Source organism: Palaemon carinicauda, chromosome 14, assembly GCF_036898095.1.
Source record: "Palaemon carinicauda isolate YSFRI2023 chromosome 14, ASM3689809v2, whole genome shotgun sequence".
Taxonomy (NCBI): domain Eukaryota; kingdom Metazoa; phylum Arthropoda; class Malacostraca; order Decapoda; family Palaemonidae; genus Palaemon; species Palaemon carinicauda.
Genome location: NC_090738.1, coordinates 22,729,846 through 22,748,320, shown reverse-complemented (window position 1 = coordinate 22,748,320; position 18,475 = coordinate 22,729,846). Strand labels below are relative to the sequence as shown.

General features: G+C 34.4%; 1 protein-coding gene across 1 annotated transcript; it reads left to right on the top strand.

The window, feature by feature from the left end:
- The first annotated feature begins 70 nt into the window (after window positions 1-70).
- LOC137652704 (dnaJ homolog subfamily C member 3-like) lies at window positions 71-1,625 on the top strand. Its single transcript, XM_068386106.1, has 2 exons — window positions 71-259; window positions 816-1,625. The coding sequence occupies exons 1-2, from the start codon at window positions 71-73 to the stop codon at window positions 1,623-1,625; spliced, it is 999 nt and encodes a 332-aa protein (XP_068242207.1).
- Window positions 1,626-18,475: the final 16,850 nt, after the last annotated feature.

The window sequence follows — 18,475 nt, the reverse complement described above, 5'->3', positions numbered from 1 at the left end:
CTCTCTGGAAGAATATGTTCCAGAAATGGAACATGGATGCGAAGATTTGTTGGACGGAAATTAACTCAAAATGGAAGACGAGGATCGGACTACTCTCTTAGAAAATATCGAGGCTGAAAATGATAAGTTACGAAGACAAATTGAAGAAATGGGGAGAATAATAGAAATAAAGGAAAATCTGCAAAGTGATTGCACCGAAAAAGACCTTCAGATGAAAGAACTTAAAAATTTGATGGAAAATATCAGAAATGAAAATGAAGTACTGAAGAAAGAACAAAATCAGAAAAATGAACTAGTAAACGAATTGGAAAAGGAAGTTGGTGAATTGAAGGCAGAAAAAACTAAACTGGAATCTGAATGCGTTGAAAGAGACCTTCAGATGAAGGAACATGAAAAATTGATGGAAAATATCAGGAATGAAAATAAAGTAATGAAGAAAGAACAAAATCAGAAAAATGAACTAGTAAACGAATTGGAAAAGGAAGTTGGTGAATTGAAGGCAGAAAAAACTAAACTGGAATCTGAATGCGTCGAAAGAGACCTTCAGATGAAGGAACATGAAAAATTGATGGAAAATATCAGAAATGAAAATAAAGTAATGAAGAAAGAACAAAATCGGAAAAATTAACTAGTAAACGAATTGGAAAAGGAAGTTGGTGAATTGAAGGCAGAAAAAACTGAACTGGAATCTGAATGCGTCGAAAGAGACCTTCAGATGAAGGAACATGAAAAATTGATGGAAATATCATAAATGAAAATGAAGTAGTGAAAAGAGAACAAATTGAGAAAAATGAACTAGTAAACGAATTGAAAAGGAAGTAGGTGAATTGAAGGAAGAAAGAGAGAAAATTAAAGCTGACATGGCGCAAGATTATGAAAAACTGGATTTTTTTTGCAAAATAAAAGACCTTGAGATAATGGAACGAAATATGATAGCGGAGAAGTTTGAAACTGAAAACGAAGAAATTAAGAAGGTGCATATTAAGAACATGGAGCAACTGAATAAACTGAAAAGTGCAGTTTGTGAACAGAAGGCAGAAAGGGAGAAGCTGGTAGCTGAGAAGGCGGAAGTTCATAAAGCTGATAGTAAGGACGAACATAAGAGGAAAAGCTTATTGATGGCTGGATTATTTGCGCATATGAATAACTGGCCCAAAGAGGCAGTAGATATTTTCACCGAAGCCCTGAGTATGGAAGCGCACTACGAAAAAGAAACAGCTCTTTTGCATGTCCTTCGGACTGAAGCGAACTCAGCCACTGAGAAGCCTCCTCATATGGATATTGTTTTGGACTGTTCTATGGCTATCGAGAAAGGTCTGGAAGGGTGGAAAGCGTACATGTTACGAGGAGGGCACCTCGTCAAACTTGGTATTTTCGACGCTGCCTTGAAGGACTTCGAAACGGTTAAGATTAAGAAATCAGATAAATTTTTAAAAATCATAGAAGGTACTAAAGCACTGCAAAAGGAATGGGAAGAAAAGGGTCACTGTGAGATTCTGGGTTTGGAACAGACAGCCACAAAGGCAGAAATTATAAGATCCTTCAGGGACTTGTCTATGATGTTCCACCCAGACAGACATCGAAACAAACCCGAATTCCTACAGGAGGCATTCGAGGAGAAGTAAAAAAAGGTGGTTAATGCTAAACTTATTCTAGTGGACGAAGGAAACCGAAGAGATTATGATGAAGAGCTACGCCATGAGGAGGACAATCACTTGGAGAGGAGTGGTGGCCAGTGGTATCGTCAGGAGGCAACAAGGCATCAGCCAGGGCAGTGGAACCAACGTCAGCAGTACAATCAAGGACCCCCAAGATGGGAAGATCATTGTCAGTACAATCAAGGACCAAGAAGGTGTCAACATCGTCAGGGGAATCAATACTATTATTAAGGATATCGTAATGTGGAAAGGATCGATCGTTGTAGTTTGGTGCAGTGAACGTGAAAAAAATGAAAATCCAAAAAATATTAAAAAATAAAAAAAATCCAGAAAAAAAATAGAAAAAAATCTCCCTTGATCCCTCCGAAAAATCGGCAAGGGCTACCCAGTCATGGACGGGCTGGGTTAAAGAGGCAAGCTCAGAGGAAAATATCTGAGGAGAGGATGAGAGTAGCAACTATGGATGTGGGGACAATGACTGGAAAAGGGCGGGAGCTGATTGACCTCATGGAGTGAAGGAAGATTGGAGTGCTGTGTGTGCAGGAGACCAGGTGGAAGGGAAATAAGGCAAGAGAACTAGGCGAAGGTTGTAAATTTTATTACAGTGGAGCAAATATGGAAGGAAGAAATGGTGTAGGAATAATATTATTGAAAGATTTGAAGGAAAGTTTGATTGGAGTGAATAGGAAAAATGACAGCATTATGAGTTTAAAGCTGGGACTGGGAGTAACAATAGTCAATGTGGTGTGTGCCTATGCCCCGCAATCTGGATGTACAGAGGAGGAGAAGGATACATTCTGGGAGGAGATGGACCAGGATGTATCCTTTTTATCCTCTGTACATCCAACTTGCGGGTCATAGGCACACACCACATTGACTATTGTTACTCCCAGTCCCAGCTTTAAACTCATTATTCTGTCATTATTCCTATTCACTCCAATCAAATTTTCCTTTAAATCTTTTGATAATATTATTCCTACACCATTTCTTCCTTCCATATTTGCTCCACTGTAATAAAATTTACAACCTTCGCCTAGTTCTCTTGCCTTATATCCCTTCCACCTGGTCTTCTGCACACACAGCACTCCAATCTTCCTTCACTCCATGAGGTCAATCAGCTCCCGCCCTTTTCCAGTCATTGTCCCCACATCCATAGTTGCTACTCTCATCCTCTCCTCAGATATTTTCCTTTGAGCTTGCCTCCTTAACTAAGCCTGTCCATGACTGGGTAGCCCTTGCCGATTTTTTTGAGGGATCAGGCGAAGTCCCAACGCGTCGCCTATGGGGAACGCCCTAGCATTAATTCTAATCTCACAATCTCCACTGGCCTTATTGGTTTTGGCTAATTTTTCATAGCCGGATGCCTTTCCTGCCGCCAATCCTCCGCATTTACCCGGGCTTGTGACAGGCATCAAGTTGAGGCTGGCTTGGCCCCCTCAGTGGCTGGGTTAATTTTTTTTGGATTTTTCAAATTTTATATATATATATATATGTATATATATATATATATATATATATATATATATATATATATATATATATACATGTATATATACATTTATATATATATATATATATATATATATATATATATATATTTAATAAACAAAATGAAATATGGAGTCCGGCCTTTCAGATGCAAATGGAATAATCTACAAGATGGATTCAGCAGAGGCAATAAGTCACACTTGTTTAGGAATGCACTGTTCCTTGATAAAGATTCACTTGTACTGTTTCTTTATCAGGTGGACAGATGCAGAAGAAATCAGTCTGACTTCTTTTAGTACGCTGTGTCCCCTCAAGAAGATTCCATTGTACTGGAATAGTGAATCAGGAATATGTTTAGTACTATGAACACAGGAAAAAAAATAGAAAATCCCCCCAAAAATAAGAAGTGGATTCCAGCCCTCCAGATGCAAAGTGAATAATTGTCAAGATGGACTCAGCAGAGGGAAGAAGTCACACAGCGCCTTTTTGTGTGTCTACCCTACATTTAAGCGCAGGTTTCTGCTTTATTATTGATCCTAGGATTGTCGTTGGCATTTTGAGGGAGATTTTACGTTTATGTTTAAAGCCCTGTCCACACGATCGAGCATGCCGACGGGCAAACAGTAATACCACGCCACAATAGTTAGTGAAAATGAGGGTTGATGACGTCAGAAGTGGGAAAACTAAAGGCAGGGATCTGGCAACACTGTATGATGCCAGGTCCCTGCCTTTAATTTTCCCACTGCTGACGTCATTAACCCTCATTTTAATTAACTGCTGTGGTCTAGGATCACTGTTTTCCCGTTGGGCATGCTCAATCGTGTGGACAGGGTTTAAGTATACATAGATAGATAGATAGATATTTTTATTGACCACAATACAAAATAATCTGAATTTTACAAAAGAATATTTGGTCCAAATTACAAAATTAAATACAATAGATTTTGTACAATCTCTTAAACAAACTAAATTAATTTCAATTACACATATATTGTACTTTCTAAAAGCAAAACAAATCTAACTAATACGCCATCAACAAGTTCCTGTAATTACATTATAATATGTCACATTCAATACAAAGAAAGAAGCTCATGTACAATTTTACATACTATATCATAATCAGTTCTGGTTAATAGCAAGTCTAAAGCTGTGGTAACGTTATACGTCTGCCTGATCTGTAACGAAAGTGGACAATTTTCAATGACACGAGTCTCTGTCTGCACACTACCGCATGAACACAACCTCTCATCCATTGGCAGACGGCCTCTGCCTCTTCTGTTCCACCGCCCTGTCTCAACTTCCAATGAATGAGCACTTAACCGCATTTTTGTCCATGATACACGTTCTATTTCATTAAGACTTAATCGGTTTGTATAAATTTCATGAACGACTAAATCTGGGTTAACAGTTTTATAGAATACAATCCTATTGGAATTGGAGTTTCTGACTTTTAATTACAGTTCACATTTTCCTTCCTCAATATCATCAGTATTATCAGAGATAAGGTTTCGTATATACCTCGAAACAGAGACATTATAGTTCATCACTATTCGCATGGCATGAATTAAAGGGTCATCATCCATATTATTCCTTTCAAGCCACATCTTTTTAAAGAATTTCCTTTGCCTCGATTTTATTAAAGCCCTCATCGGTGGAAGTCCCAGTTCTACCATACATACGTCATTATTAGTAGTTTTTCTGACCCCCAAAAGTTGTTTAATACACCATTTATATTGCTTCTCGATAGGTTTAATATCACCATTTAGCCATGACTCACATGAATATAATATAGTTGACATAATAGCAGCATCAAAAATTTTCTTCTTAACTAAAAATGGCACATCATTGTTTCTACTTATAAATGAAATAAATTTCAGAGTATGACACATTTTACTAATTGCATGCTGCTTGATAGCTGTTGTGGGAGAACCATCATCTGTAAAAGGACTGCCCAGATAAATGTACTGATTACTGTAACCAATCACTTCAGAATTACATACCATGGGTTCTTTGTCTTCCCTAGCACCATTAATCACCATAAATTTAGTTTTACTGTCATTAATAATCATCCCATAGGAATTACAAAATTCATACAAAATCCTTATTTTATGTTCCATACCATCCTTTGTAGTGGATAGGAGGACAGTGTCATCCATCATGACCATAATATGCAACCAGGCAAGAAAACCATCTAAAGGGCAATCACGTTTCATCATTTGTATCATATCAAAATGACAAAAACAAATGACGCGGTTTCTAGTCCACTGCAGGTCAAAGGCCTAGGGATTAGGCCAGTTTTCATAACCACGCTGGGCAGTGTGGATTGGTGACGGTAGGAGATTTTCGTCTGATCGATCACAGCAAACCAACCTATTAAGGGTGTCTCTGCCTATTATAACTTTCCTGATCATGACGATACACAAACCCTTACAACAGGTTAAGGTATCCTCTTTTAAGAAGGGTATATATATATATATATATATATATATATATATATATATGTATATATATATATATGCAGTATATATATATATATGTATATATATATGTATATATATATATATATATGTATATATATATATGCAGTATATATATATATATGTATATATATATGTATATATATATATATATATATATATATATATATATATATATATATATAGTATTTATATACACTATATGTAGGCCCTTCTAAATACATATTATATATGTGTGTATATATATATACATATATATATATATATATATATATATATATATATATATATACCTTTAGGATACATAATTTGATAATCATTTCTATCTCAATCTAAAGTAGATTTAAAATTTTTGAATGATGAGACAGTAATTTATCCCAAGACAATTATTATTATTATTATTATTATTATTATTATTATTATTATTATTATTATTGATTATTATTACTATTATTAATTATTATTGTTATTATTATTGATTATTATTACTATTATTAATTATTATTATTATTATTATTATTATTATTATTATTATTATTATTAACTAAGCTACAACCCTAGCTGGAAAAGATGCTATAAGCCCAAGGGCTCCAACAGGGAAAACAGCCCAGTGGGGAAAGTAAACAAAGAAAAATTAAATATTTTATGAACAGTAACATTGAAATAAATATTTCTTATGGAAACTGTAAAAACTTTAACAAAACAAGAGTAGTGTGCCTCAGTGTACCCTCAAGCAAGAGAACTATACTCCAAGACAGTGGAAGACCAGTGTATAGAGGCTATGGCACTACCCAAGACTAGAGAACAAGGGTTTGAATTCAGAGTGTCCTTCTCTTAGAAGAGCTGCTTACCATAGCTAAAGAGTCTCTTCTACCCTTATCAAGAGGAATGATATAAGTTATTGTAAACAAGTAGTCTATTTCTTAAAACAAAATTCTGTCCTTCTTGCAAAACAGAATCTCTTAAAAGTCAAGAATCTTTGAGAAATATTTCATGCTACTGTTAAGATTAAATGGAAATGAATTCAAGTACGGCCTTGATGCTATCCATTAGTCATCAATTCTATGCGCAGACATATATATATATATATATATATATATATATATATATATATATATATACATATATACATATATATATATATATATACATATGCATATATATATACACATATATATACGTATATACATACATGCATATATACATAAATACATATATACATACATATATACATATATATACACATATATATACACATATACACATATATACATATATACACACACATATATATATATATATATATATATATATATATATATATATATTTATATATATATATACACATATATACACATATACATATATATACATACATGTACTGTATATGCACATATACATACATACATACATACATATATATATATATATATATATACATATATATATATATACATATATATATATATATATATATATATATATATATATATATATATATATATATATCAGTTTAGTGTGATTGGTGTTACGGTATGAACATAAGTCATGGTATGACAATGAAACACTATCCAACAGATATTGTAGATTTGATAGAAAAGACTTGAAAAGAATATTGGGAATTAAATGACAGAACAGGATTAGAAATGAAATTATAAGAGATTACCCGAGTGTCAAATGTGGTTGAGATCATGGTAATGGATAGATAGAGATGGTCTGGCCATGTTCTTCGCCCTCCCCAAGAGAGATTAGTTCACCAAACTTTCAACTGGGCTCCAAAAAGCACTAGGAGTGTTGGAAGACACAGACCTACGTGGCTGAGGACTCTGAATCGTAAAGTAGGAGATGATGAATGGAGACGTATTGATTTAAAAGCTCAAGATAGAGACGACTGGGGAAATCAAACCGAAGCCCTTTGCGACTATAGGCGTAGGAGGAGATGATATATATATATATGTATATATATATATATATATATATATATATATATATATGTGTGTGTGTGTGTGTATATATATATATATATATATATATATATATATATATATATATATATATATATATATATCGAAAGTGTGATTCTAAAGGCGTAAATGGTGGAGTAGGGCAGAGGAAACGTTCTGTTTCTGGGAAGGAAGCATTTTATTTGAAAGTAATAAGGAACCGATGTCTCATGTCAAATTACCACGTGCCGGTTCACAACAACTGCTTATTGCGCTGACAGACCTGGGACTTTACCAGTGTTCTAACACAGCCACACTTTAACTAGACTTTTCCAGTCATTTACCCATATGAATAGGACGAGGGAAGTATATTATCTGAAATGTAGTGGTTTTTATCACGCTTAATGTATTTTTGTCATCATAGTAGGAAATCAACACTGTGTTATGCTGAAAGCAGACAGCCCGAACGAGGATATTTCCTTAGTGTTTAACCAGGATGGCCGTTGCCATATCAACTGACGTCATGACTTCGGCTCCCTATTCAATATCGTTCATCAGTATCATAATATTTTTGGCAATGATTCGAAATTATAATTACGTTGTATAGACCCATTTGTTGTGTTATTCGATGTAACATTCTACCATAAGTTTTTCGCTAAAATAATGACTTTTGGAATAATTTGTAAATTTTTGTCGGACTGAAAAACCTTACTTATGCTCATTTCACGAGTCCAATAACAATTCATTTTCTTAAGACAGCATAGCAACAATTGGTAAGCAGCAGTTCAGCATATACAGTATGAACATTACTTCTTTCTGTCCGTTGGTTCTCTCTACCATACCTTACACTAGCCATCCACTATGGTTTTATGAGTTAACCAAGCACACAGTGCTTGTTTCACGCATATAATGATATCATTTTAGCATATCACTTTTTAATTAAAGAACCCTCACAGAAAATACCATTTAATTACCTAAGTCAAGAGAGAGAGAGAGAGAGAGAGAGAGAGAGAGAGAGAGAGAGAGAGAGAGAGAGAGAGTAAGAGTAATTAACATGTAATCAGTAACTATGACAGATAATGCCTAAAGATTCTGTCATGCAATATTTCAAGCATTAAGTGACCTGTCTATAGAATCTACAAACTACAGTAGAATTAATTTGTGGTGGCACACACTTTCTTACCTTAATGTAAACCCTATCTTTATTAAAAAAAAAAAAATAAACTACTTAACGAGACCAAAAAGGCTCTGAATACATCTAACTAACATTACATATTGTAAACTAGGAGAATATATAAAGTAATATGAAGATGATTTGTAATATTATTGGTCTCAGATGATTGACTTCCCACACAATCATAAGTCTTCCCTGAAATACTTTGCTCATATATGCTGAATTGTTTCAAACCAATTATTGATATGCTATCTTGAGAAAATGAGTTGTTATTGGATTTGTGAATTGTGTATTAGTAAGGTTTTTCAGTCAGACGAAAATTTAAAAAATATTCTAAAATTCATTATTTTGGCGAATAACATTTCTTTTGGAATATTATATCGAATAACACAATATATGGGTCTATACAAACGTAATTATAATTTGGAATCATAACTAAAAAAAATTGTGATACTGATGAATCGCTATTGAATTACTTTTAAACGAAAGACTCCTTTCTCGTAACCACTCTAAAAACCCAATCCGCCTACCTCACTCTCTCTCTCTCTCTCTCTCTCTCTCTCTCTCTCTCTCTCCTCTCTCTCTCTCTCTCTCTCTCTCTCTCTCTCTCTCTCTCTCTCTCTATAATATATATATATATATATATATATATACATATATATAATGTATATATATATATTTATATATTTAATATATATACTGTATATATATATAGGAAGAGAGAGAGAGAGAGAGAGAGAGAGAGAGAGAGAGAGAGAGAGAGAGAGAGAGAGAGAGACGCCTAACTTGTGTTTACGAAAGATTTTTCAGTGGGATCATATATTTCCAAACTAAACATCGATCCTTTTTGTCAACAAGTTGTCCGTAAGAATGGCATAGCAAATAACACAACAAATATACCATATAATTATAAGTTAGAATCATTTTAATGATAGAATTAAGATCTCTAGAAATTATACTGAATTTACGTTCATCCATAATTTTTCGTGGTTCCCCTACCATCTCACCCCTTACAGCTCTAACAAGTACTTCCCTGGCCCACCGTCGTCCTCCCCCCGCCCGTTGTCCTTCCCCCTAACAACCAAACTCTTCTACACCTGAAATTCTGGAATCTATAGATATTGGGGGTGACACAGGGGGAATGGAGACGACAGGACATTTCCTTTTGACTGTACACCCAGCAACAAAACCGGTGTCGCCTCACCAGACCTGACTTGGAGAGATCATGCCCTTCTTACCCTGAAAGGTGGCTGACGTTTAAACAACCAAGACATCGTTTGGTGGTTCGAATGTGAGGGGTAGAGAAATTACCAATAGCACTCAAAGAAAAGCGATGATTAATTATATATATATATATATATATATATATATATATATATATATATATATGTGTGTGTGTGTGTGTGTGTGTGTATATATGTGTATATATATATGTATATATACACACATATATATATAATTATATATATAGTTATATAATTATATATATAGTTATATATATATATATATATATATATATATATATATATATATATATATATATATATATATGAGAGCTAAAGAGGTCTTATCTCTTATTCCTATAAGAAATGCAATCGTTTTCCATAATAGTGATCGAAAAGTATAATCACACTGATATATTTTAATTCCTTAATACATTTCTCTATAGAACATCCTTAAATACTGTGGGAACTGACTATTCCAATTAATATACGTCAGAATGATATAGCCTTCGTTTGCATTATCCTAGCAGCTGCTCTCTCTCTCTCTCTCTCTCTCTCTCTCTCTCTCTCTCTACTACCTGTATCCATTAGTTAGATAAGGACACACTTTTTTATGTTATTTGGATGTGTCCAAGGATCACACAGAACCGATAACTACTTTGCAAGCTTGCGTTGGATTTGCATTTCTTTTGGGGGAAAATCCCAAGTTCCAAAGATGTTCAGTAACTACCTAAAAACACAAGCAAACCTAAAAACACAAGCAAACCTAAACCACGTGTGATTTTGGTTGATTTTTAGGCGGTCCCTGGTCACGTGGTTTAATTTCTTTTTTCTATCAAATCGCGGTTTAGTATTGGATGGTTTGTTACTTCACTGAAAACCCCCCGGCATATTCTCTTTTACTGAATCGTAACAGCAGTAAGGAACCGATGTCTTATTTCATTTCATGAACGCTCATAGCGATTAGTGGCTCTTAACCTTTTTTCAATGCATGCTCTCTTTTCAAATCAGCATAAAATTCTTCCACCCCTGAAGTGTTGAAATACAAGAGAAAAGACTTGTAAACGCTATGATATAAAGTGGATCTGATGTGTTTTAAATGAAAAATTGCTTTTGGTACAAATGCTGTATTATTGTTTTCACAGGAAAAAAATAAACCTGCGAATAAAACGAAATATTTTTATTCTAATATTATTCGTATTCATATGGTTAGGAACCCACCACACACCTCTTAAGGGAACAGACACCTATGTTAAAGAAACATCGAGCGAAGTCAATCATAACTTTGTTGATACCATTGTCATGAATTGTGGCTGTTAAGTATTGCTGTCCGTCCATCTGCTATTTAGGTTTTGTTTTCGGTTCAGCTTGTAAAGATTAAAGCTATTTGTAAGTCATATATGACTCATCACATTCCGACAATTAACAGTCCAATTATTGAAAATTATATCCCTAATTACGAAAACTTTGTTACTTTGGACAATTTTTACAAAGGAAATTTTAGTTTTGCAATAATCTTGTAAACTTGCAGTAGAAACCTATGTATAACCGGAAGAAATAAGTCAATAATTTTGATCTTACACTTTTCTTGCATGTTGGTTTGGTTTTGAAAGGCCGGCGACCACAAAATTTGTTGGTTATCGATTCTTTGGCCAATTAGTATGAATATCTAAAACCAGCCCAAGCCACATCTTTAGCCTGGACTATACAGGTATATGTTACCCAAACCAAATGTTACACGCCAGGTTTTGTAACCGATGTTTTTATTAGTCATCATGGCTATAACTTAGCAATTGTAATATCTAATTATTCTAGACTGAGAAGACACTGTAGGATATCCTAATCTAGTATAGGACTTGCAGATATGTCAAAACTTAGTTGAGTTACCAGCAATAGTTTTTTAAACATTGCCATCATTTCAATTGGATGCATTTTATGCCATATAGCATGTAAAAAATAATAAATGAATTGCAATTTGATTTATTTCATTGAATCATTGATATTTATTGTTATCAATAAGGGTATTACCATCATCATCATCATCACATCATCTTCATCACTTCACAAATGTTGATAAGAAAACCTCATAAAGCCATACATTAAGGTCACTCAATTACCACCTCTCCACCATCATCTTTAACCACCACCTGATTATATCCTAACCCCATCCCCACATGTTCGAGGTTTAAAGGTCTCGTAGTTATGATAAGATCCTTCTGGTGGAAGTTCTTGGGAAAATTAAAAAACAAAATACTAAGACGACAATATTTCATACATTTGTTCTCCAGGTGTTTACAATCATTTCATAACTACAAATAACGAAGTAAATATGCCAAAGACTGATTGAACAGATATCGAGAGTAATGGATTTCTTGGAACCTGGTGCAACACCTATAAGGTGTTGGACATCAGGTCATGAAACATCAAACAAAATCATAATAATACGAAGAATCAATGCTAAGGAAATATTTCCTTTTGCTTTTGCAAGGGTGAAGCCAGCTAGACTCGGACCTTTGAGCATTGAGCAATCGTCACCAGGTAAGGGGGTTCGCTTGGAAGTGAGCGACTTGCCCAGATAATTTGATTGATTGATCGATTGATTAGGAGTTTTCTGGTGTCCTGACCTCTAAGGTTATTGACACCAAATCAGATAATATGAGTAAACAATGTGTTAATAGTATAATATTTATACCCTACATCCTATATACCATACCATCACTATAATAATACACCACTGAACACTTTCATTGCATGCCATTTCATATATTTTATTTTCACCAATCACTTCTGAAACAATATTAATTATGGTGACTGATGATACAATTTAAATCTCCAACCTTAAACTAATATAATTGATATAGCAAATAATACTATATTCACTAAGAGCGCCGGAGCCAAGTAGCCCGTGCCAAAAGCTGACCCCAACCACATCGAGCTATGTGGCTCATGGTCGAAATCAAAGGAAAACACTGAAATAAACAACAAAACCTTTAAACCTCATTACCTTAAAAAATTTTAACAAAAGTCATTTATTGGTTATTGGTTACCCCAATAGGTGCTATTTGAAACAGTGTGTATGTATGTGTGTGTGTGTGTGGAGAGAGAGAGAGAGAGAGAGAGAGAGAGAGAGAGAGAGAGAGAGAGAGAGAGAGAGAGATGTATCTGTGATGCATGTTATGGGGCATTATCTATTTCTTTATTAAGCTTCACTTCAATATTATTTTTAATTAGTATCAGTTAGTACGTCATTTATATTAGTGCAAATAATTATTTATATTTAGACCCTCAGGAAAGTGGGTGATGGTAAAATGCCGTTTAGTTCCTTAACTTTACTTCTTTAACTTTGTGAACAATAGTTTTACAGTATTCTTCTACGTTGAATAATTAATTTAAACACAGACTGGAACAATAAAAATTCTTGAAAATTGGAGGCTACAACCGTAGACTTGTGCTACACACTTCAGCATTCGGTATGCGATATACAAGATTTCTATGTGTGCGATTTGGGGATCGCTTCTTCTTTATGTGTTCACTCATTGACACTTCTTGGTAATTTCTCCTTCATCGTAGATAATCTTATACCTCCCGGTTGAAAGGTAATTTGTTGGCAGATAGGGAACTCTGTCCCATCGTTGTCCGGCTTTGGACACTTGGAAAATTTCTTCTTGTTAACTTGACGTTTAGTAAGTGCTGGCAACTCGGCACTTGTGTGGGGCCTCGCCCCAGGATGGGGTAAAAGGGACAACTGACTATGGCGGTTTACTTTAGGAGAGAGCGCCCTCTTCTATCCCATCAAAAGCTTAAGTATCCCAGAATAAGGGCGTTGTAATTACGTCACGTCATGTGACTGTTCTTGTGTTTCATTGGTCCCCTCTTCTGACGTAATGATAACGTCATATATCACTTCCTGCTTCCCGGCAGGCATGCATTTCTGTTGCGTGAGTCACTCGATATGTTTTAGCGAACAAAATGCGACATAAGCACTTTTCACAAACATTGGCTTTCGAGTACCATTTCACTCCAATTTCTTTTTTCTCCTCTCTCTCTCTCTCTCTCTCTCTCTCTCTCTCTCTCTCTCTCTCTCTCTCTCTCTCTCTCTCTCTCTTATTTCAATGTCTCTCTATTGTTTAACTAACGATTAAAACTCATAAAATACTTTATCAAATATACATATCACTTTATTTAATGTGAAATTTTCTCCTTTACATGACATGATGAATATCGTCTAGAGTTCTAACATTGAGATGCATTCATTTCTCGTCTTTGAAGTACTTACATTACTGCTGAAGTTTTGACAGAATCAACAGCTTTCTTATAGTCTATAAATGCTATACATGGTGGCTAGTCATACTCTGTTGATGTTTCCATTAACTGGTTAATTACATGGATATGGTCAGTTGTTGAACACACGCTACTAAAGCCTGCCTGCTCTCTTAGTTAAGGTTCAGTCTTTCTATTTGTTGAAAATCTTTACGATATCTAAAGGGAAACTACATAGAGATAGTAAAAAAAATCTGATTGAGAAACGATTTAGAAAGGGTGACCCCCTCTCTCCTAAATTATTCACAGCATGCATAGAAGTCTTTTAGAATTTAGATTGGGAAAATAAAAGAATTAACATAAATTGGAAATACTTTAGCAACTTAAGATTTGCAGATGACATAGTTCTATTCGTGAATCATGGGAGAAATTGCAAAAGATAATAGAAGATTTGAATAGAGAAAGCAGAAATGTAGGACTGAAAATAAATGAGCAAAACTAAGATAATGTTCAAAGAAAATGCAGAGACAACCTATAATGGTTATGGACGAACCTCTAGAGATTGTTAATGAATAAATGTACTTAGGACAGACAACATTTTAACATAAAGATTATGATGGTGAAAATTTGATCAAATTTTCACCACCATAACCTTTATAATAAAGTGTTGTTCCTAAAGTCAATGTAGTCCTGAAGAAGGGTCTCGAAGTGATCCGAAACACATGCCGATACCAAACAATTAATGGAGAAAAGTAAATGTATTTCTGCTGTTATCCTGAAAACTATCTGCAGGACGATCTGTCCGAGGAGAAGCTGTCTTCGATTTTGGACGCCGATGAGACGTCCTGTATTCATTATATATGTGTATATATATATATATATATATATATATATATATATATATATATATATATATATATATATATATGTACTTTTTCTAAAAGGGAAATTATTTATTCAGATGGTCCTAACAGTATTAACTTAAGCATCAGACACTTGGAGCCTTACTAGAGGCCTTACAACATAAGCTGATTATAACTTAAAAGAGATATGGAAAGAATGATGATAAGAATAACAATAAGAGACATAAAAAGAGCAACATGGATACGAGAGCAAACTAATGTAGAAGATATTCTAACATGTAATAAAAAGGAATGGACATGGGCAGGACATATAATGAGAATGTCAGACAATAGATGGACATTAAGAATTGCAGAATGTATCCCTAGGGATTGTAAAAGAAGAAAAGACGATCTTATAAAGTGTAATGTCTGGGGTCTTTTTTTTCTACAGGGGACCAGTCACGGCTGATGACACACACAAATGTACATATATATATATATATATATATATATATATATATATATATATATATATATATATATATATATATCAGAAAATCTTCAGTAATAGATTCACTTATTATGAATCGTGTTCAATTAATAATTCTAAATTTATATCATTATGCTGAATCTACTGAATGTAATTTATTTCTAATTCTAATGATACCACAGCATAGAATGGATTCAATTTGCTCTATTTCTAATTCAACGGTAGAATTAAATATTTTACATTAATTATTTTTATGTCTCGCAACACCGAGTATACTCGAAAAATGAATTTTATAAAATTTAAAGAAAGCTTTTACGGAACAATAAATATTTTCAAACAGCTAACTTCCACCTCCATTCAACAAAAACTATGGACACTACAGGATTGGAAATATCTATGAAACATAAATAGTTGACTATTTACACTGAAATGGTAAGATAGGTACCCTGTGGAATAAATGCATGACATTCAACAAAGAGGCAACAGTGGGACATTTTTTTTTTTTTTTTTTGGTGTGTATCGATACACGATTTCCATTAATATCTATGGTGCACTAAACGAATAACGCATTTCAGAATCGTCCCTGCCTAGCTATCAACTGGATGGGTATTCGATCCCCGATCCAGCTCGATTGTTTCTAGTATTGTCTGCAACCTCACAAACCTTTCAAGTCAATGATAAATAGTTTAGGGGAGCTTATAGGTGTACCTGTTGAGTCATGAGCAACCATATATATATATATATATATATATATATATATATATGTGTGTGTGTGTGTGTGTGTGTGTGTGTGTGTGTGTGTGTGAATATATAAACCATTGGTAGAAACATAACATATACACATAGTAACATCCATCGCCTTCGAAAAAATCTAGAAAGTAATAATTCCATTGGGAAAATCATGTGAATATTACATCATTATTGATTATCTAAAATAACTTCTTCAGAAAAGTACTCGTGAAATGCGTTTTTCCAAGACGTATTTTCTGTGTCTCGAACGGCTCTGATATCGATACGTACCGAAAATGGGTTGTTTTAAATCTCAAACCTGAAAAAATAAGTCGAGGCCTTCGGTTATTTCAATGCGGTTTACGGAAAACGTCAATTACCCTTCGCCCGAGTTCGATGGCCGAGTGCGCTGCAGGCGTTACTTAATAATGAAAGTAATAAATTATAGTATTAATCATCTTTTCATCTTCCTATTCAGTCTCTTAACTTTTCCTTCAAATTGCAAATCCGAGCGTTGAACGACTTCAGAACTTTCAGACTCAAATCCATAAATCAAATCATGTAGTTTATTATTATTACTATTATTATTATCATTATCATTATCATTATTATTATTATCATTATTATTATTATTATGATGATGATGATGATGATGATAGGTTTATTGAAACGAAAGAAGATGATAGGTTTATCGAAACGAAAGAAGAGTTTTTCGCGAGTCCTAAACTGCTTCGGAAGAAAATCTTCACGGATCTCCGAATAGCTTCAGAAGAATTGGCCATAGACTTAGCATGAAATTCTGAATGACCCTAGAACAAAATCTCTCTACGGCTTGGGAAGAAAACTTTCCCGGATTTCCAAATGCCTTCAGAAGAAACAGCCGTAGACTTAGCATGGAGTTCGGAATGACTCCAGAACAGATTCTTCCTGGAGCTCCCTGATCGGCACCTGAAGAAAACTTTCCGGGTTCTTCAAAAGGCTTCAGAAGACATATCCGTAAACTTAGCATGGAGTCCTAAATGACTCCTGAACAGAATCTTCACGGAGCAGTTCTGAACGTCTCCGCCCCGAGATTCAAATGACTTCTGAAGACCTGATCTCTTTTTTTCAAACTAAGCATGCAACGCAATGAACATTGTTAAGACTATTTTTGGAACAGGAAGCTGTTTGTGAGAATTGTGTATTACAACTACAGGATCAACAGGAGGCTCTTCGGAACACCTTCATCTACAGCTGGTTTTGGTGGTTGCTGCAGAAGTTGTCGAGCTTTGAAGAACATAATATACGCGCCTTGAATGGTCCTTTGCTTGGGCTTTTGGAGACTATTGGAACTAAGGAAATAAGGACGGAGACAGAATGGTTCAACTGAACGGTGAGTGACCTATTATTCTTCAACAGGATAGTCCCAAAATTCGACATTGAAGAAAGGACATATCTAGATCGTATTGGTAAATATATTGTATTGCTCATCATTTGCTTTAGCGTGATGACGTATGCAGAGAAAATTTATAGCATTCCTGTCTCTACTCATCGTCCTGATGGACAAAGACATGGATGCCATCGATTTCTCTGAGGAATCTGACGAAATGAAGACACACGGCACTGAAATCTCTCTTGAAATCTAGAAGGCAACTGACGAACTAGGAAAGAATACGATGAAATCAGGAAGAAAATTGACGAACTAGGGAAACTGGAAGATGAAATATCAAAGGAAACCAAAAACCTAAAGATCATGAAAAACTAGAAGAGACAGAAGAGAACAGCAACGAAGAGCCTTCAAACGGAGACGTAAAATAGCCTTTAATGGTAGAGGTAAGTCACCTTATAATAAAGGTAAAAAAGCCCCTAATACGAGAAATAAGGTACGTCAAAATAGAGGTAAAAAAAACCCTTAATGCTAGAAATACGGCACCTCAAAATAAAGGTAAAAAAACCTTAATGCTAGAAATAAGGCACCTCAAAATAGAGGTAAAAAAAACCCGCTTAATGCTAGAAATACGGCACCTCAAAATAAAGGTAAAAAAACCTTAATGCTAGAAATAAGGCACCTCAAAATAGAGGTAAAAAAACCCCTTAATGCTAGAAATACGGCACCTCAAAATAAAGGTAAAAAAACCTTAATGCTAGAAATAAGGCACCTCAAAATAGAGGTTAAAAACCTTAATGCTAAAAATAAGGCACATAAAAATAG

What these genes read in the sequence shown, in the direction of transcription:
- LOC137652704 (XM_068386106.1), top strand. Translation starts at nt 71, where the DNA reads ATGGAAGACGAGGATCGGACTACTCTCTTAGAAAATATCGAGGCTGAA. An exon ending in ATATCAGAAATGAAAATGAA is followed by an intron (nt 260 to 815) that starts GTACTGAAGAAA and finishes CGAATTGAAAAG; the next exon opens with GAAGTAGGTGAATTGAAGGA.